General features: G+C 45.1%; 1 protein-coding gene across 2 annotated transcripts in view; it reads right to left on the bottom strand.

The window, feature by feature from the left end:
• ST8SIA5 (ST8 alpha-N-acetyl-neuraminide alpha-2,8-sialyltransferase 5) overlaps positions 1-22,091 on the bottom strand; it is a 410,270-nt gene that overhangs the window by 292,534 nt on the left and 95,645 nt on the right. The window contains exon 2 of one of the 2 annotated variants that reach the window (XM_086960348.1): positions 16,037-16,144. The exons of the other annotated variant lie outside the window; for it this stretch is intronic. Coding sequence (XP_086816474.1) covers positions 16,037-16,144 — 108 coding nt within the window. The remainder of the gene's footprint in view (positions 1-16,036; positions 16,145-22,091) is intronic. 2 annotated transcript variants of the gene reach the window in all.

Raw genomic sequence — 22,091 nt, forward strand, 5'->3', positions numbered from 1 at the left:
GCTGTGTGTGGGTCCTCAAAGGTCACAACTATACAATCCCCGGGACTGGATTTCTTCGTTGGACCTACCCAAGGAGTTCTACGAACCATCAAAACACGACTTCTTCTGCCATTAGGGATCGGTCTGTTTACGTTCAACCAATGCATTATCTTGTTTTTCAACGACCAATGGTTCTCAAATTGGTCACTGCCGATCATGGGAACACCCGTCAGTACAACCACATAGTCATTGGCCTCTGGAGGGAGGTCAATATAGCCCCCTCTAAAGTTGTCCTTAACTGGGGGGCCCTGAGTTTCACTAGGAGTGGGTCTATGAGGCATTCCAGATTTAGAGTGTGCTGGGTGTCTCGTGGAATCCCGCGGTGGAGCCTTTGGTTTAACGCGTGCTTGCTCCACCGTGACAGTTCTTGGTTTGGGGACAGGATTTGTAGTGGGTAATACTGGGAGGGGGGTTTGGTAAGTTTGGGATACAGGAGCTTGTGGCGTTGGGTCAGCTACTATAAGGCCCTGGTTTTCAAGACTTTTCAACCCAAGAGTGGCCAGAGCAATAATGCTCTTCTCCATTTCAAGGAGGTTATTTTCTATCCTTGATAGTCTAAGGTCTAAGGTCTAGGGGTGATAAAAGTTTTTTAAGTGTTTCCCAAACCACCTCTATAAATTCTTTGTTGTTGATTTTACCTAACCCATCTACCTCTGGGCCCTCAACCTCTGGGGTATTAATGGGGGGAATAACTGAACCCTTTCCCTGACCCTCACTTGGTGGCTGTGTGCTGAGAGTACGCTCTGCGCCAGCATTAGTTGCTGTGGCATTAGTCATCGACAAATCTTTGGGAACAGCAATTTTTGCTTTTTTGCGAAAGTAGGCAGAGCGAGAATGGCGCTTCCTCTTTGGTTGCTTGCCACTAGGATTGATGGAAATCGAAGTTGTCTGAGGGGATATAATAGGAATAGAGTTGTGCGCACTGAGAGGTGTGGATGGGGTTCCCTCATCTATGTTTCCTAGGGCTGGAGGGAAAATAGCAGGGATCGGGGAGTGATGGACATCGACCTGAGTAACTATACAATGAGGGCGGGCCGGTCGCTCAGGAGTAACTGAGGTAGCTATGTTGCCTAAAGAGGATTTTTTGGAAAGTGCGATGACTTGGGACACTCTTCTAGCAGCTTCTAGTTCTAACGAGACCCGGGTTTGGAGCTTAGATATCTCTTCGTCTATGGCTATGTTGGTGCGGGTAATAAAGTCATCCATGGGGCCACTGATTTGTGACCCACCTTTAGAGGTCTTACTACGAGTTACCCTTGTATTCATAGCGCTTGGTGTTTTCCTTTATGCAATTGAAGTAGTTTGAGGGATATCGAGCGAAAGGGGGTGCGCCAGTCCAGTCCTCTCCGTCCTCGAACGGCCTCAAACGGCCCGCTCTTTGCCCGGTCTTAGCCCCGGCCTTAGCCCCGCGCGCGTCCCGCGTGCGCGTTGCTGTCACTGCTTATCAGGGAGAAGAACAGAAGGAGGGGGCGGGAAGAGGACCAGCTGCGGCCGATCAGCGCCGCTGAGCACGCTGGTCCTCGCAGTCCCGCCTCTGTCCTTGGGGTCAGCTGCAGTGTCCCTGGAGGCGCGTTGGTGCTCCGATGCACAAGTGTAGACCCAGGGGCTGGCTCCTCAGCAAGGTCTCTTGCCTGAGAGCGGCACCCGCGAAGCGGGGGCCGCGAGGCGTAGCAGAGTGGCCAGAGAGGCGGACAGGCAAACAGGCGAAGCGCTCCCAGCAAGGTCGGTGGTGAATCCCAAGAGACTCTCACTCCGTGGCGATTTTAACTGGAGGAGGGGGCGGGAAGAGGACCAGCTGCGGCCGATCAGCGCCGCTGAGCACGCTGGTCCTCGCAGTCCCGCCTCTGTCCTTGGGGTCAGCTGCAGTGTCCCTGGAGGCGCGTTGGTGCTCCGATGCACAAGTGTAGACCCAGGGGCTGGCTCCTCAGCAAGGTCTCTTGCCTGCGAGCGGCTCCCGCGAAGCGGGGGCCGCGAGGCATAGCAGAGTGGCCAGAGAGGCGGACAGGCAAACAGGCGAAGCACTCCCAGCAAGGTCGGTGGTGAATCCCAAGAGACTCTCACTCCGTGGCGATTTTAACTGGAGGAGGGGGCGGGAAGAGGACCAGCTGCGGCCGATCAGCGCCGCTGAGTACGCTGGTCCTCGCAGTCCCGCCTCTGTCCTTGGGGTCAGCTGCAGTGTCCCTGGAGGCGCGTTGGTGCTCCGATGCACAAGTGTAGACCCAGGGGCTGGCTCCTCAGCAAGGTCTCTTGCCTGCGAGCGGCTCCCGCGAGGCGGGGGCCGCGAGGCGTAGCAGAGTGGCCAGAGAGGCGGACAGGCAAACAGGCGAAGCGCTCCCAGCAAGGTCGGTGGTGAATCCCAAGAGACTCTCACTCCGTGGCGATTTTAACTGGAGGAGGGGGCGGGAAGAGGACCAGCTGCGAGCGGCTCCCGCGAAGCGGGGGCCGCGAGGCGTAGCAGAGTGGCCAGAGAGGCGGACAGGCAAACAGGCGAAGCACTCCCAGCAAGGTCGGTGGTGAAACTCCTCATAGGAAAATCCGACTTGCAGAGGAGACCCCAGAGTTGCCAGAGAAAGGTATTGGAAGAATACTGCTCCGTGCTATCTGCACACACTGGAGAGCGTTGTGCGCCATTTTGAGCCAATGAAGGCAGAGATGTTTTAAGGCATAGTCAAAGTGGGCTCCTGGCCCAGGGCCTCAGTCTTTCAGGGGGCCCCCTTATAGAGCCAGCTATGTTCTGCAGGAAGTCTTGCCCTGATGACCTTCCATAATGTGTATACATATTGTTGTAAATTGCATTTTTCTAGCATCTATTTTTAATGTGTGACAGTCTATTGCAGACACTTTGCTGACACAATGTGTTTATGTTTCACACAAAATCCATACAAAAAGTTTCTGTTAAATCAATACAGGACCTCACAAATGAGAAACGGGAGGGTGTGACAGAGATTATTAGCTGTAATATTAGTGAGCTGCTGCTGTGTTGTGATACTGCAAACACACATCAGTATACCTGAATATTAGATGTACACACATTTGGAATTTGACCAAAGAGAGCATGAAAGAGGTGAAACTGGATCATAAAATCAAAGCTGTTCTGAACAGGAGCCCCGAAAATACATTTGGCCCAGGGCCCCCAAAATCCTTAAAACGTCCCTGAATGAAGGCGCCAATGGAGCTCTCATGGGGCAGAGATGACGCCATGTTTTAGCTCCCGACATTCAACAGAGCAGCATTCTTTTGTAGTGCTAAGCGAACTTCAGCTCTTTACAAGCCATGTCAGCATGGAAACGTGCCCGCACACAAAAAAAACCTTGTTTCCACGTACCTCGATGTTTACAAGCGCTGCAGTGAAAAGTGGCCTTCTGTGTGGGGTTTATGCGGGTGGAAGCTGCTCTCTGTGCAAGTGGGTTTGTAGAAACACAAACCTACCTTCCATGAGAAGAACGCTAAAGCTATTTGCTGTCTCTGGAGCCAGAAAAGTATCATTGAAACGTGTTATATAATCAACAAAACTGTGGTTTGATCCAAGGGCGCTGGATAGAAGTCAGCATAGAGCTCCATTCATACAACAAGAGGGGGTGTGGGGGGTCCAAAATAGGTCCAAGAGGTCCAGATTAAAAGACAGACCGTAAGAATAAACACCGTGTAAATACGTTTCATGTAAGTTACTTTTAGGAGAATCTGTGTCATGGATTTTTTGACTATCTGGTATGGATCCGACCCCCTTGGGCTGAACGATGCCATCTTTCCGAAAGTGTTCACACTACCCATGAGCTCATATAGCATGCGGTTCCGAAAGAACTCTATCTGATAACTTTCCAGGTCATAGGTGGCGTTACCACCTGACCGGGTTTCTGCCACGGTCGGTACAAAAATAAGCAAATCACCCACAGCTGGTATTTTAAGCTTTTACCTATACTTACTTCTAACTGCAAATATATCAATAGAAAACACTTTTAAAAATGTTCTAGAGCTTCATCAGTGATCCATGACTAATAGTTAAAGAAAACAAAGACAGGAAAGTGATATTAAAAATTAATATGTACGATTTTTTTGAAAGTCCTATTTAGAATCCCTTCCAGGTCTTTGCAGACTATTAAAACAACAAATGGGCGGTATTTTTCTCTTGGAAATGTGGTGACCCAAGTCATAGAGCAGCCAGTATCCTAAGTAGGTAAAGTTGTTTATAGTGTCCAAATCTATTGGGCAAATTGGCACTCCGAAAGATAACAAACAGCAGTGTGACGGAAGGAATGCTTGAATTCATCACTGCCACTAGCAATCGCTTGGGCTGCCTTCCAGTTCATCGCTTTTACCCATTTCACTCTCGACAGAGACCAGCTTTATGGAAACCAACTATTGCCCTGGTCCTTGCTTCTAATTCCATTTAGAGGGGACCTGGTCTGGCGGACAGGGCTAGAGTCCTCCTGCAGGAACAGAGCAGGGTCTATAGCAATATAGTGGGTAAAAACTGAAGGATTGGAAGGTGGGCCAAGGAATTGCCAGTGACTGTGAATACATCAAAGGAGTTTGTTGATGAGAATGAGTTAGTTATTTGAAAGTGGTATACAGGTAACTTAATTATCCTGAGTGAATTCCTAACAATGGAGTGAAAGGATATATACTTAGGACTAACTAAACAAAACAAAACTTGACATTGAAACAATACAATTGAGACAAAAAACAATGAGCATGTGTATAGGCAAAAAATAGATTTTATCAAAATTCAATCATAAAGGGAAAGTACAATACTGAAAAAATATGTGGAACAGGAATACAGGATAAAAATCAGACAGTAAATCAAAATCACTGTGAAGCCTGTAGAACGCCTATCCAAGAAGATGTAGACAATTTTCTTTGGATAAGGGTGGGAGTCGACGTTTCGGTCTTTATAGGTAACTCTCTAAGACCATCATCAGGACGAAGGAATGTTAATATTGTAACTCCCTTGAAACGAAACAGACTCTCTTCATATGTTGAGAAGATATAGTATATAAAGTCTGGGAAGGTATTTATCTTTGTTGCATCGGGGGCACAGGCAATTAAGAAAAAAATTTTTGCTATTAATTCGTCCCACCTCGCAGGATTTAAGAGGATTTCAGCGTCGTCACAAATCCACGATCTGTTATAGTATCTAGGAGGGAATAAGCAAAACAAACTTTCCTCTTGGGTTATTGCATCTTGCAAATTGGTCAAGAAAGCAATCAGGAAGAAACGATCTGTATTAGTCTCGAACGTTCTCTAGTAGCGGGAGGTATCAGCCGTCACTCTGCGCAGAGTGATGATGGTCTTAGAGAGTTACCTATAAAGACCGAAATGTCGACTCCCACCCTTATCCAAAGAAAATTGTCTACATCTTCTTGGATAGGCGTTCTACAGGCTTTACAGTGATTTTGATTTACTGTCTGATTTTTATCCTGTATTCCTGTTCCACATATTTTTTCTGTATTGTACTTTCCCTTTATGATTGAATTTTGATAAAATCTATTTTTTGCCTATACACATGCTCATTGGTTTTTGTCTCAATTGTATTGTTTCAATGTCAAGTTTTGTTTTGTTTAGTTAGTCCTAAGTATATATCCTTTCACTCCATCGTTAAGAATTAAATTCACTCAGGATAATTAAGTTACCTGTATACCACTATCAAATAACTAACTCATTCTCATCAACAAACTCCTTTGGAGGCTACATTACCCATTCCTATTACGTTTTTACCCAGGCCCCCAAAGGTTTATTGGGTTGCTCACTTTATTTCCTGTGAATACATCAGTCATTCCTCTCAGCAGCTTTCTGTATTCCTTAGTGAGATGCCCTAAGTGTGACCGGTTTTTCCAGACGTGGATCCTGTGTAACAGTGGGGATCAGATGGTAGGAGAACTGAAGGCTTGGTAAAGGGACAAGAAAGAAGCCCTGCGGCTGGTCATACAGTGCATCATGTAATGTGACGGTGGACCAAAGGGTAGGACAAATACTAAAAGGGGGTCTTAGAAGCCATCACTCAAGGGCTCCCTGGCGAGTTTCTTTCCATGTGAGGTGTGTTATGAGATGATCGATCATCTATGAGATGATCCATCTCCACTGAGGTGCCTACATTTCATTGCAGGGCTCACTGCTTTGAGGTTTGTGAGCTATGTAAAATGTTATTGGTGAACAACGACTCTATGGTCAGAAGGGAGTATGCATACACAAGACATGCACAAGACGGATGGGGCCAGGTATGACTTGAGCTCTGCGGAGAGGTGCAGCTACCTAAATGCAGCTCTTCCTTTCTCTGCTGTCAGAGGAGACAAGGTACTAGGCGTGGCAGATTCTGGGACAGCCTAAAGGGAGTGCCATGCTACAGCAACTCTTAACATTTTGAGTTCTGTGAACCTCCATTGGATCACTCCTAGAAGCTATGAACCCCAACTTAAGCAATTTCTGTGATCCTTCAAATAATACACCACAACAATACAGTAAAATATACGAAAACTATAAAAACATGAATTTGATGCACAAACAAAAAATAGAAAATAGTTTTATATTTTAATGAGAAGGTTTTGGGCTTTCCAAAATTTGGTTTGAACTCTAAAATCAAAAGTGAAATGCTAGACGTGCCAAATGTGTCTTATTTCTAAATCTTAATGCATGCTGTCATTTTGTCAGCACTTGCCAGTGCTTCAATGGAGTCCAGAAATCATTCATGTTAGATTCTGATCGATGTGCTTGCTCTGTTCCCACGAATCAAGCTGAGGATACAAACATTTCAGCCTCCAATTTCAAACAACTTTACAATTAAAGAGTGTTTTCAAATTTCAAATTGTAAATTTTGCTTTTTGTGTATTTATGCTTTATTTTTTAATCCAATAATATTATAAAATGTTTGTGAACTCCCTGAGTAGGCGCACAGAAAACCTGGCTCATTAGCCACTCCAACACAAACTCTAGCCTTTGTACGGTGCCAAGCGACTGAGGGCTATGCAATGCCAAGGTGTGCCCATATAGCAAGGGCTTCTTGTGCCTAATTATTTGACTCATACAATATATCCACAGGGAATGCAAAAGTTTGCTAGAGGCTCATGGAGGCATTCTGATTGCTCAACCTGTGCTAACTATGAGATCTGTAGGTCTTGAATCCGTACAGCAGCCTAACGTAACCTAACAGAACAACTTAAACACATGTGCGGTTCTGTTATATTGTTTTGTTGTGTTTGATTGTTTTTGTTGTTGGAGTATTGAGCTGTGTGGGAATTGTATTACTGTACTTGTTTTGATTTTGTTTGTTCTTTTTCTGTGGTTGGTGATATGGTGGGATGTTGTGTTGATGTTTTTAATTGAGTGTTGTATTGTACTGTTGTTTTGTTGGCTGGCTGTGTTGTTGAATTGATTTGGTGTGTTGATGTGTGCAATAAAGTTGTATTATTGTGAAGTTGTGTTATTTTAATTCAGTCATGTTTTAGTGGTGGTACTCTTTTGGTGTATTGTACCTCTCCTGCCTAAACATTATTACCACAAATCTGCTTTCAATAAACAGTGGTTAACGGCGTTTGCACCAAGCTCTGTGCCATTTATTTATTTATTTATTTATGTATTTATTACATTTGTAAGGCGCACAGATACCCACAAAGGGTTTCCCGGCGCCGAGACTGTGATACTGAGCTGCACCTTTGAAGAGTGGAGGACAAACTGACAGTTATTTGTCAAAAAGCCAGGTCTTAATGCTATCCCTGAAGCTGGAGAAATGTTCTTCCTTGCGGATAAGGGGGGGAAGAGAATTCCAAAGGGTAGGCCCCAAATAAGAAAAGGATCTTCCTCCAATTCTAGCCAATTTGAACCTGGGCACTGCAAAGTTCGCTGCAGTTAAAGATCGCAGGCTGCGTTTAGGAAGGTAGGGACTGGCAAGATCTTGTAAATATTTGGGAGCAGTGCCGGCTTTAATTTTAAACATGTAGCTCAGGGCTTTGAACCTAACTCGGTTCTCCACCCTGAGCCAATGCAGGTCCCTGAGGTGCTTTGAGATCCTTGCTGTTCTGGGGATTTTGCACAGCAACCTAGCAGCGGAATTTTGGACGAGTTGGAGTCGTCTTAACACTGCTTGGTTTGAGCCCAGGTAGAGGATGTTACCGTAGTCAAGCCGACATGTAATAAGAGCATTGACTACGGTCTTCTGGGTGGCAGGAGGCAGCATCCATAAGATTTTACCCAACCATTTAAGGATGGTAAAACAAATGCCCGCCACTTTATTGGCCTGCTGCTTCATGGATAGTGAGTTGTCAATGGAGACCCCAAGGTTTCTGACCTGGGTAGCTGGTGTAGGAAGAGTGCCCAAAGACGGTGGCCAGTGGAGGGCACTCCAGAGGTCCCTATTCTTTCCTAGTAGGAGGATCTCCGTTTTCTCCCCATTAAGCTTCAGCTGGTTGTTTGACATCGAGCTGAAGATTTCCTGAAGACCTTGATTGAGCACAGATGGAGCTAGAGGGTTATACTTTGAAAGTGAAAAAATAATCTGTGAATCATCTGCGTAGGTCATTAAGGCAAGACCGGATCTCTCCGCTAGAGTGGCAAGTGGACGGAGATAAAGATTAAAAAACAGCGGACTCAAAATTGAGCCCTGTGGCACACCATGGGGGGAGTTAAATGTGTCAGAACAGGCCTGGGAGGAAGAAATCTGGAAGGTGCAATGAGACAGATATGACCTTATCCATTCCAGCGCTGCGCCACCGATACCATTTTCCCCCAGCGTGGCTAGCAGTCTGGAGTGAGAAATGGTATCGAAGGCCGCACTTAAGTCCAGCAAGATAAGTGCAACAGTTTGGCCATCGTCTAAGAGTTCCCTGATCTTCTCTGTTACTCCAAGAAGGGCAGTTTCTGTGGAGTACCCTGCCCTAAATCCGGACTGAGAGGAGTGGAGTAAACAGTTGTTTTCTGTGAATGTTGTGAGAGCACCATGAATGTGTTTCTCGAGGATTTTAGAGAAAGCGGGAAGCAGGGAAATCGGGCGATAATTGGCCAAGACCTCCGGGTCGGCAGTGGGCTTTTTTAACAATGGACCAAAAACATGGATTTGCAGCAACTAGAAATATTTTGTGGTCAGGGAAGCATACCTTTTACATAGCGCATTGAGTATTCTGCAGCTCTCTGAAGAGATCAACAACAGAGATACTCCTAGATACAGAGGACAATATCATAAAGCATGTTTTTCGTGAATCTTGTTTATTATGCATAAGATTATTAACTATTGCAGTTTACATTGAAAACCACTTTGTTTCTCAGATACTTATCTTACTTAGACAAACCTGAATTGCACTAATCCCCGTCCTAGAGCCGTGATATCCTTTGGGATTGATGCGCTCTATAAATATATTAAATATTATATATATATATTAAATATACATCGTGGAGTATTAGTATGTTTCTTTCATCATAGCCTAAAGACGTGGCGCTTAGGCTCAGTTACTGTATTTATTAACTCTATACGAGTCCCAGCATTGCATTCTGGTGGCATATATTTTGAAATAATAGAAAATAATATAACCCATCTCTTCTGTCTCATGGTCACACATCCTGCATGTCATTCTATGGGCATGCTTTCAGACACAACAAGGGGCAGGCAGATTTATCCTAGAATGTCCATTTTGTAGTGTACAGACTGGCACTAAATTCTTACAGGAATTTATTTGGCTTTGCAGAAACTATTGTGTTTTTATCTAGGAACCTGAATCAATATTACCATTTTATGCCCTTACACGGCTATAATCAATAAATATCCCTATAATGGCATAAGAAACAGATCCATATTTCAGTAAATCGCCCTTGCAGCCCAAGGCATGGCAAAAGCTACTTCCTTAGATTCCTAGAAAGCACAACGAGTTCTTTCAACACACCAAACCTCCAGCAACCTGGGAAATCCCCGCTTGCTTTGTTTTGATTTGTAATAGAACTCCAGCGAGCACTGTAAGAACGGCCAGTTCTTAGTGACATCTTTATTGACATCTTATGTCCAAACCTTACGTCAAACTCGGCACCTTTCAGGTATAAATATACCAAAGTTGCCTTACGCAAACACACGGTGGTGGTTTTGGAGCAGAGCAGCTAATCTACTTGCCGAGAGCCCAGCCGACGCGGAGAGCCCACGGACGCTGCCCCTCCTCTTTGACGCGCTGAGAAAGACGCTGTCTTTTCTCCTGCCGAGAAAATCCAGCTCCGGTGTTTCCAGCCTACCCTTGCGGGTGACTGGGATATCGAGTCCTGAGAGAGAGATACCAGACCTCCTACATTCTATTCCCAAGGCACAGTGCTGACTAAACCCTTAGAGAGAATTCTTGAGTCAGATTCTTGGCAAAAACCTACTTAACTTAAACTGCTACTTACTTACTCCTTCCCACATATTAGGCTTAGGTCAGGTACACCGGGGTAGGCGTATTTTAGAAGCACCAGTTGAGCACGTTAGCCTATGTATATATGTATATATATTTTATCCATTTTAAATTATCTTATGGCTAAGAAACCATATCAATGCTTTTACAGTATTATTTCATAATACTCCTTTTACTGTACGTACTTTACTTTACATTAAGTATTGCGATTGTGGCAATTCATTTCTCTTGCATGAGAAGGAAGACTGCTCAATAAATAATACCTTTTATTGAAAACGCCCGTCTCTCTATTTTCTGCACTCTGGTGAAACTAAGAATGCACATCTGACTGAGTGAAATAGCTGTCTATTGTTTTCACACGACTCTAGAGATTTACTCTTATTCTGAGGGAGCAAAGTTGTCTTGTTTATGCGGTTGTCGGAAGCTGAATCCCTTCTTGTCTGAGCCAGGGAAGCTGATCCCTTCCTATTCAGTCAAGAAAGTTTCCATTGACCTCTGAGCTAGCTGGCGCAAACCTAAATTAAGTCTAACATAGTCAGTAGAGACCTAGATGACCTCAGTCCTACGTCTACACTGCTGTTTATGTTATTCCAATGCGCAGAGCCTATTGGGAAAATATGAACTACACTACAAAACATGTTCCTCATCTTTTACACACACATTTGTATTAAGCAGAGCTACAGCAAGGACTATAAAGTGGGAGACTACTGGCCTCAAACACGTGATTATAAACCTTTAGTTTGAATAAACCCTACGGGTCGTGGCTGGGGGCAGAGATTGTTCCGATCCATAAGAAGGGGTCTACTCTGCTCCCCGCGAATTACAGGCCCATTAGCCTAATAGATGTACCCCAAAAGCTTTTTGCTCGCCTTATCCTTAATCACCTCCTGGACTGGGTGGAGGACAACGACATCATGAGCCCCCTCCAGGCTGGCTTCAGAAAGAACACGTCGACCATGGACCAGATCTTCCGCCTTCTCCTTCTATATTGGAAGACCGTAACTCTAGAGGGAGGAAGACTGTACATGGTCTTCGTGGATCTGAGGTCAGCCTTTGACCTAGTCCCTAGAGGGAAACTATGGGAGGTTCTGCAGAAGCTAGGAGTACCCCCCCACCTCCTTAGTATTATCATTAGCTTGCATGAGAACAACTATGCACAAGTGAGGTGTGGGAGGGATGGTAAGCTTTCGGGCAAATTTCCGGTCCGCCGAGGAGTCAGACAGGGCTGTGTCTTGGCGCCGACCCTGTTCTGTCTTTTCATTAACAGTGTCATTCATCATCTTGACACTGTTAAGGACAATGATGCCCCGCTTTTGGCAGGCAGGAGGGTCCCGGCAATTATGTTTGCTGACGATACCCTCCTGCTTTCCAAATCCCCCATGGGAATCCAGAGGATTGTGAATGGTTTTGGCCTTTTTTGTCAACAACATGGGCTGGAGGTGAACACTGAAAAAACTAAGTTCATGATCTTTAATCCTCCTACCAAGACCAGACCCAATCCAAAACTGGGGGAAGTTAGTCTTGAGAGGGTCTCGACCTTTATATATCTGGGGGTAACATTGCAAGAAAACTTGGCTTGGGACTGTCAGATAGCGAGGTCAAGGCTGAAACTATCCCAGCTATCGGGCGCACTTTTGAAGGTGGCAAATAAGTCCACCTTTAAGCCTGTAAGCCCGGCCCTGGAAACATATAGATCCCAAGCGAAGGCTGCAGCCATGTATGGCAGCGAGTTGTGGGGTCACAAGGCAGGGAAGGCACTGGCAGCGGTGGAAAATAATTTTTTGAGACGCTTACTTGCCCTCCCGCAAGGCACGCCACTCCTCCCCCTACGATTAGACTTGGGTTTACACTCCATTGCCGAAGACCTCCTGTCGAAACCCGTGAAGTTTTGGCACCGGATATGGACTACCGAGGAACTGCACCATTACAGACAGGACCTTGTTCATGCATTGAGGCTGAATGGTAGCAACAAAATTCCCTGGCTGGCTTTTATTAAGACGGAGTTGCACAGTTTGAACTTGCCAGACCTATGGGATGATCCAGCTCAGGGCTGTCAAAGGATTACGCGTAAAACTCTCACCCAGCTCTATAAAAACAAAAATCTGGCTGATATGGATAATGCTCATAACAGCGGCACCTTGACGGGACGTTTTATGGTATCCAAAAATTCTTATCTTTTCGAACCTTTTATGGATTTTATTTTTCCTCTTTTGGCGAGGAAACTGTTCCTGCAATGGAGGTTTGGTACACTTCCCACCAAAGTATTCACCCAAAAATGGTCCACAGGGGGTGACAAACTTTGCCCCTGTTGCAAAACCCAGGACGAAGATGATTTACACATAATGTTTGCTTGCCCTGCCTACCAGAGTCCCAGGAAGCGCTGGATAGCACCCCTGTGCCGAAACCTGGGTTTTAGGGAGTACTTACAGGCATACAGGGTTATGAAAACCAACACCCTGGGCCATATTGTCTTTGCTGTCTCAAAATTCTTAATGGCAGTATGGATAATAAGGAAGAAAATGTCCCCCTGAACTGGTACCATGTATTCCTCACCCCATGCAGATCTAGTAGATTTTTTTTATATGTAAATATTGTGTTATATATGTACTGTATTTTACTGCATCTTTTATGGCCTATGTGGCCGAAATAAAGAATTTTTGGAATTGGAATTGGAATAAACCCTACAACATATAAGTACCATAAAAATCGAGTCAGAAACTTTTTCTCAAGGAACAAAAACATCAGTAGCTCAGTGATCTGAATAAGGGTCCAAACTGGAAGAGGAGATAAAACACAGACTCTTAACTATACAAAGCACACAGACAGGCAGCTTCACAAGCTCTCCATTCTACATTCCCGCTACAAGAAACGATTTTAGGTTTGGTCAGTGTAGTCCAGTCCTCCCCCACAATCACGCCCACTTTAATGAAACTCCACTGGCTTCTCTGGTCAACCTGCACCACTTTCAAAGCCAGCTTCATCCTCTACAAGAACATTTCAACTGGCAACCAATGGTCTGGTTAACATGGTCACCACCTTGGTGGCTCTGGGCACATCCACAGCCAGGACACCATCAGACTGGAGACGAAGAAGTGTTCAGACAACAAGGCAATAGGTCTCCATCTATAAACCCAGGATATAGATTGACATCCCTAAGTCCATCAGGACCACCTCAACCTTGCTTCAATTTAGGAAAGACATTCCTTTTCAAAGAACATTAGATAATGATGCAGTAATAGTCCTTTTCTACTCTTAGAACCCCGCTAAAGGTCGACTTACTTGCTGAACGAATCTTTGCCTTTGACCCTGTACAGGTCTCCACTGCCTTTCATCTTAATTAGCACTACACACATACCTCATATAAATATAAATACAATCTTGATGGGGCAGACACAAGGAATTTCCTTGCACAAATGTACTGCACACTTTGTAGCACACCTGCCAAAACTTCCAGCAACTAAGACCTAAGATGAGATGCTAAACTCAAGATATACACAGCTTCCAGCCTTGCATCATCCCTCCTATATTTGACACTATAAATAGTCCATCTTCAACCAAGATTTTCTCTGATTCATCATAGTAGCATTCGAACAGGCTGGTCTGGGCCTCCACTGACATCCAAGCTTCTTCCACACCTTTCATCCTTCCACAAAAGACTACAAGACCCCCTAACCACTTCAAAGAGAAGAGTTCCATGGATTAAAGAACTCTTCCCTAAATCCTTCCAAGCCATGAAGGGCTGTGCAGGCCCAAGTGTGTGTGTGGGAGTCAGAAAAGATGCACTGATAGGCATGTTACTGCCTAACTCACCAAACATCTCCAGTTGGTGTGCGGAGACTGATCAGGGATGAAGCTAATCAGGGTCCACAAGACTGTGCAGTAGCGTAGCAAGGATGCCATAGCCCCTGGTGCAAGGAAGGAAGATGATCCCTTTGACTGCTGTTGGGACAATAAAATACAGCACTTATCAGGGTTTCAAGGGTCACTCAGGACTCTGGACCCAATGCAACTGCACCTATGGTAGCTCTGCCCCCAGCTTCAGGGTAGGCAGGGTGCACTTCACCCAGACCAGATGTGAGGGACCGTCATCGCCTTCCCAGTGGTGGGAAATCTGTGTTGTTGCCAGTGACCAGGCCACACTCTACAACCTCCCCTTTAGTTCTAAAGCATCTTGGCACTTTCTGAAACAAGACCTACTTCTACTAAGCTCCATTTATGGAAGCTGCCCAGATAGAAAATGCCCGATCAGCGCACCGTCTGCATGCTTTAGGGTAGCAAGGCCGTAGTGGCCAACACCCTCTAAGAGATTAAGGATAGTGAGTCTCTCTTAGCATGGGGATGTAGGCAAGCAAGAGCAGACCTAGGCTATTGGCCGTGCCTACTGCCTGGAGTAGGTTCAACGGGAGTGCAAGCGGGATCTTTCACCTGGTGAGGAAGATGGGACTGCATGCCAGGGAGAATGCAGCCTCAGAGGTCTAGGCGCTGCTCACAGGTTCCCACATTATTACTGCTGCTGCTCGGGTATCGGAGAATGAGCAGCTTTCTCTCTTAAAATTGTTAATTCCTTCATACTTACAAAAGCTATACTTGAAGGGGCTGACCCCTTGCTCCACTCTATGTATGCAGAACTGTAGGCTGATACAAAATGTGACTGACACTCCAACAAACCAGTGGCTGTAGGGCGCTAACCCAAACTCCTCTAAGTTTTATATTTCTTCAGAACAATTGTCTGACTGAGCTGGGTGGTTACATAAGGGGTGAAGATCAGGGCAATAGCTCCATCTACACTCACACATATAAATCTGTGTGTATCGTGCCCACTGTAGCACCTAATTTTTATGTACTCTGTTTGCCTTTCATCCTTTTTTATGATCTACCCACATAGTATAAAACAAAACCAGGAGCCAGTAACTGCGCAAGTATTTTGAGCTCTCAAACAAAATAGAATTTACCTCACATATAGACAGAAAAGACATGGGACGTGCGTAAAACGTTAATTTTACACCCTGTATCTGCTACCTTACATCTCATATTTGCATATGGAGGTGCTGGCCCCCTGCAGAAACCTTGCACATATTGTCAACTACATGTTAAAGTGCAGTTTCCCTTGTAATTCCCAGATCTCCAGGACCCGAATGTTGACTGCATGTCTCCCCCACTCCTGTCTCGATCTATTCCCATATTCTCAGTTCGTTCTTAAATATATAAATCCCATATACCTCTTTTGGTCCCTGTTGCGCTATTCATGTACTTAAATTAAGTTACATTAATTCCCACAGCAGAAAGGCTTCCCTATACTAGTGCCAATAACAGATCCCATGTACTGTGACATAATAATGACAGTAAAGTACCTGTCAGACATTATGCGTGCCCAGTAGATTATCATCCATGAACTAGAGGCTCTGCAGAATGGGTAAATTAATACAAAAGGAACACAAAGATTTTTATCATTCATAACATAGAAGAGGGCGTATTGTTCTCTGGACTGAATGGATTATCTGTGATTACTGATCACACATGCAATGGAACTATGCATGCACAATTTAAACAGATTTCACAGGCCGCTTTAACATAAAGAGAACAATGCAATGCACTGGCCTGGCTGGCGCGCTACCCCATTAATATTCTGCTTTGGTCTGTACCTGCCGTCTGCGTCACTGCCAGTCTTCACTGCTCCGTCATCCGTGAAATTAAAGGTCCCGCTCCAATTCCCCAACTCCTCTCCACTCTGCCAGCTAAACTGCAGTCCTCTATTGAGAAAACGAGGCGGTTGGTATTTCACGTAACTCATTTGGTTTATCAGTTTTATTTTCTCGTCATAAAATTCACACATAATGTAAGGTTTATTTCTATGGTTTAAAAAAGTATTATTTAGTCAGCCCAACATTACCTATTTTACCCCCACACAATCAGAGCTTGATTTAAGTGCTTATGGCTGGATTACTGTGCGCTTTAGTTTTGATTGTGGCTGTAATGTATCCCTTTGTTTCCTTGCTGCGGGGAAAATTCCAGTTGCCCGGGTACAAATAGATTCTGCTGGGACCAGTTGGGGTATATCAGCTCACATCACTCAATCCAAGTATGCCCAGTAGAAAAAAGCACGAGAAGGCATTTGTTATGACCTGCTGCTCATCCCTTTCTTGCTCTGATTATCTTAGGATGTGATGTCATAGAATGCTTGGGTACCATTGGTGGTTAAGTTGGCACTTGGAGCGGGTCGTTTGAGCAGGATGACTATAAAATAGTACTCATTGTCTACACAAACTTGTCTGGACCCCTGCTTGACCAAGAGACTATTGTCTATTTACAACATCGACAACAACAAGAATCTGAACACAAAGTTGTTGAAGACAGAAGAGAGAAGAAAATTAACCTTTCACATACATGCCAACATTTTGAACCTAGAAAGAGGGAGATTTCGAAAAGAAAATGGGGGAATTCATTTTTCCTATTGACTTACATTGAAGCTGAGGTGCTTTTAGATGGGAGGCAGCTAAAATATAGCCATTTTGAGCTTTAAGAAAATCTGAAGTTTTCCACCTAAATTAGGTCTGTTGGTATGTGTGCGTTGATGCACCACCGATGTTTTACACCACTGATGGCCTACGGACTCCACAGCTCATAAAATTAGCTGATGAGTTTGGGGTTTCTGCCAAAAGGCATGCAACGTGTTCTCTTTAATAAACCTAATACTCAATGTCTGCATGAACGTGTATCTGCTTGACCAAGAGACAAATGTACAACATCAGCAACAGCGGGAATCTAAACACCAAGTTGTTGAAGACGGAAGAGAGGAGAAAATAAACCATTGATGTCCCGACGTCTTACAGCACAACAGCCTACAGACTCCACAACTTATAAAGTCAGCTGAAGAGAACTTGCTCTACTAAGTTCTGGTATCAGAAACTGGGAGAAGTTAGGGTCGACCCACTTGATTTGTAATTTTAGCAAGAACTGGTGTTAACACCCAAACAAACGGAGAATTTCCTCCTAGTATCAGATAATTCAAGATTAGCTGGACCACTTGGAAGAGAGTAGAACATTTTCAGGGTTGTGCAAGATACATCTTGGTGTGAACTGCGAGTACAGCATATTGGTGCCTGCATTCGACCACAAGGAGGAAGCTGAAGTTCATATGGGTACCTTCAGCATGTTGGAGTATTTTAAAGATCAAAAGGACTGTAGGAGATGATCTGACTGCCTTAAAGGTGGCCTAACAGGTATTGACATGTAGCACAATTGAGTCTGCAACATCAACGCAATGGCCATCCACAATGAGTCTAATAATTCTGCAGTCTGAGTCATGCAGAACAAGGTGTGTCTCTAGTCCTGTGAGCAGTAGAGGGCGGGAAGTCATGCACTTCGATGATGTGTGCAATAGAAGGTGAATGGCTTTTTCTCCTCGTTCTGTGTGGAGTAGATGATGGGGTCTGTAGGGTCCCAGGTCTGATTTTAGAAGCTGATGAATTTGGTGTCTTCCTGGTTAAGTGTGTGGTAGGGGATGGTACCACCACCAGCCACGTCCAGGCTTCTTGGAAAGTGAAAGCGCACATGATGCCTATTGTTGCTGAAAAGCACGTCATGCCTGCAGTAAGATAAAACTCACTAAAGATATGGTGCTTACAGACTAAATAACACAGACGGTGTAACAACAGGAGTAAAAGGGCCAGTCCTCATGGGAGGTTACAAATGAAGACAAGGCAGTACTAAGGAGGATTAACAAGCCGATTACCGAAGCAGAAGCCAGCATTTACAAAGGAAAAAGACACAAGCCAAGGAAAAATATGGGAGGAGAGTAGGTGGAGCTTCAAGTGCATACTCTAATACAGAAGGTCTCGCAGATCAGCGCATGAGCTGCCCAGACTCGACCTAAAAACAAGATGTTCTGTTTTGAGATAAATAAAGAGAGGTGATACAGGAAAACATGCGTGAAAGAATATGCAAGACAGACCAGCAACATTTAAGCTGATGGTGGAAAGGTTTGTTCTTATGTCCAAGGAAAAACTATTTCTGATGGAGTTGAATAAGGAACTAATAGAGATTCAATCAACATAAGCAAAGCCTACAGTTATAAACAAATACCAAGAAACTCAAGCAAGAGTACAAAGAAAACACAAATCATGAATGAACACACGAGATAAGACAAACTGTATTATGAGTTTCATTTGTAGATTCATTGTGTAACAATGTAAGCGTAAAATTACCTTTGGTTATCGGCTCCTAACCGTCTCCGTTGACAACATGCAGCTTAATATTATCACAGAGAAATCATTTCATGCAGGCCAGTGCTTAATTTGTGCCAGTGCTTGCTGGTGTTTGGCACCGGCATTTAATTTTGAACATGGGCACTTATTTATGATAGTCCACCACATAGTTGTGCCGTCTGTCTATCTTTTTTATCAGAGCACTTCAGTTTGAGATTTAAATATACAACAAAAAAGAACGATCTAACCCACCTAGGTCATGCTTAAAGCTTTGGGTGGCCTGAAATTGTCCAAAGTGACAAATCTGTAGGAGTGTGATGCTTATTATTTAGTGTTTATGCTGCACTTGGCAGTGAAGACAGGCCCGGTTGGAAGTGCAAACTGCAGTGGCCTCCTGAACAATCACATAAGCCCTGTCACCTATTTATTACAAATCAAGCACTGTGCAATACTTTTATCTCTAGTCCTGTTCACATGTCACCTTTTTCCTGAACTTCAGGAATGCATTTTTGCATAAGGCCTTAATTTAACTTCATCTTTTCTTTCTTAACTCAGCCATAACCTTCTCCAGACTGCACACTATGTAAATTCTGCTGATGGGTATCTACCCCAAGTATGGCAGCCTTATTTTTAAACCCTTGTGAGTTGTGCATCACTGAAACAAAGCCTACGGTGTCCGGGTAGGGCGTGTGCGTAGCTGATGATTGAGGCATGTCAGGAGGTACATAGGAAATCGGGTCATGTCACGTCTAGGTCGTGTAGATGCGTCTGACACGAACAGATTATCTGCATATGAAAAGCAGCCAGGTGGTGCGCACTGCATGAATATCGCTCCCTAGAAATTTCTACCATTACTTACATAACTGGTAGCACCGAGTGTATTGGCCATGGTGCAATTTGGCTCATCAGGCGGACAGGGCAGTGTAGGTCAGTCACCGCTGCCTGCCCTTGGATCGCCGTAAGTTAACCCACCACGTTGCATACCTTTGTATAGAATAAACTTGCAGCAATCTTTTCCCAACAAATAATTGTGTTGTGTATTTATGCATTCCAACTAACTTTGCAAAGGGTGGGTAGTGTTGCCTATCTAGGCACTACTATTCAGAAAAGGGGGTGGTGATGAACAGAGTGTCTGAATTAAGCAGACCACTCTTACCCAGTCCAAAGATCAGGGCTTGATCCATCACCGTTATTTATCTCACTGCACCATCCCAGCTCAGAACCTGGCTATATGCAAATCAGTCTGTCCATGGCCCAGTGCATCATGGGTACAGGGCAGACTAAACTACCAAGCCAATTCTTCACCAGAAAGGAGACAAGCTACCGGGGACCGGTTTCTGGCATTTCAGCCTTCTTCGGCCCGGCTTGCTTGAATCCTGATGGTGCAGTGAGAAAGGGACTCATGTCTGAGTATACCCTGCCACACCTATAGTGGCCAAAAACGATTCAGAAAAGGGGGTGGTGATGAACAGAGTGTCTGAATTAAGCAGACCACTCTTACCCAGTCCAAAGATCAGGGCTTGATCCATCACCGTTATTTATCTCACTGCACCATCCCAGCTCAGAACCTGGCTATATGCAAATCAGTCTGTCCCTGGCCCAGTGCATCATGGGTACAGGGCAGACTAAACTACCAAGCCAATTCTTCACCAGAAAGGAGACAAGCTACCGGGGACCGGTTTCTGGCATTTCAGACTTCTTCGGCCCGGCTTGCTTGAATCCTGATGGTGCAGTGAGAAAGGGACTCATGTCTGAGTATACCCTGCCACACCTATAGTGGCCAAAAACGATTCAGAAAAGGGGGTGGTGATGAACAGAGTGTCTGAATTAAGCAGACCACTCTTACCCAGTCCAAAGATCAGGGCTTGATCCATCACCGTTATTTATCTCACTGCACCATCCCAGCTCAGAACCTGGCTATATGCAAATCAGTCTGTCCCTGGCCCAGTGCATCATGGGTACAGGGCAGACTAAACTACCAAGCCAATTCTTCACCAGAAAGGAGACAAGCTACCGGGGACCGGTTTCTGGCATTTCAGCCTTCTTCGGCCCGGCTTGCTTGAATCATGATGGTGCAGTGAGAAAGGGACTCATGTCTGAGTATACCCTGCCACACCTATAGTGGCCAAAAACGATTCAGAAAAGGGGGTGGTGATGAACAGAGTGTCTGAATTAAGCAGACCACTCTTACCCAGTCCAAAGGTCAGGGCTTGATCCATCACCGTTATTTATCGCACTGCACCATCCCAGCTCAGAACCTGGCTATATGCAAATCAGTCTGTCCCTGGCCCAGTGCATCATGGGTACAGGGCAGACTAAACTACCAAGCCGAGCTGGGATGGTGCAGTGAGCTAAAAAACGGTGATGGATCAAGCCCTGATCTTTGGACTGGGTAAGAGTGGTCTGCTTAATTCAGACACTCTGTTCATCACCACCCCCTTTTCTGAATCATTTTTGTCCACCATAAGCGTGGAAGGGTATACTCAGATGTGAGTCCCTGGCTCATTGCACCATCAGGATTCAAGCAAGCCGGGCCGAACACGGCTGAAATGCCAGAAACCGGTCCCCGGTAGCTTGTTTCCTTCCCAGTATAAGAATTGGCTTGGTAGTTTGGTCTGCCCTGTTCCCATGATGCACTGGGCCAGGGTCAGACTAATTTGCATATAGCCAAGTTCTGAGCTGGGATGGTGCAGTGAGCTAAAAAACGGTGATGGATCAAGCCCTGATCTTTGGACTGGGTAAGAGTGGTCTGCTTAATTCAGACACTCTGTTCATCACCACCCCCTTTTCTGAATCATTTTTGTCCACCATAAGCGTGGAAGGGTATACTCAGATGTGAGTCCCTAGCTCATTGCACCATCAGGATTCAAGCAAGCCGGGCCGAAGACAGCTGAAATGCCAGAAACCGGTCCCGGTAGCTTGTTTCCTTCCCAGTATAAGATTTGGCTTGGTAGTTTGGTCTGCCCTGTTCCCATGATGCACTGGGCCAGGGTCAGACTAATTTGCATATAGCCAAGTTCTGAGCTGGGATGGTGCAGTGAGCTAAAAAACGGTGATGGATCAAGCCCTGATCTTTGGACTGGGTAAGAGTGGTCTGCTTAATTCAGACACTCTGTTCATCACCACCCCCTTTTCTGAATCATTTTTGTCCACCATAAGCGTGGAAGGGTATACTCAGATGTGAGTCCCTAGCTCATTGCACCATCAGGATTCAAGCAAGCCGGGCCGAAGACGGCTGAAATGCCAGAAACCGGTCCCCGGTAGCTTGTTTCCTTCCCAGTATAAGAATTGGCTTGGTAGTTTGGTCTGCCCTGTTCCCATGATGCACTGGGCCAGGGTCAGACTAATTTGCATATAGCCAAGTTCTGAGCTGGGATGGTGCAGTGAGCTAAAAAACGGTGATGGATCAAGCCCTGATCTTTGGACTGGGTAAGAGTGGTCTGCTTAATTCAGACACTCTGTTCATCACCACCCCCTTTTCTGAATCATTTTT

Source organism: Lissotriton vulgaris, chromosome 3_1 (genome assembly GCF_964263255.1).
Source record: "Lissotriton vulgaris chromosome 3_1, aLisVul1.2, whole genome shotgun sequence".
NCBI lineage: Eukaryota > Metazoa > Chordata > Amphibia > Caudata > Salamandridae > Lissotriton > Lissotriton vulgaris.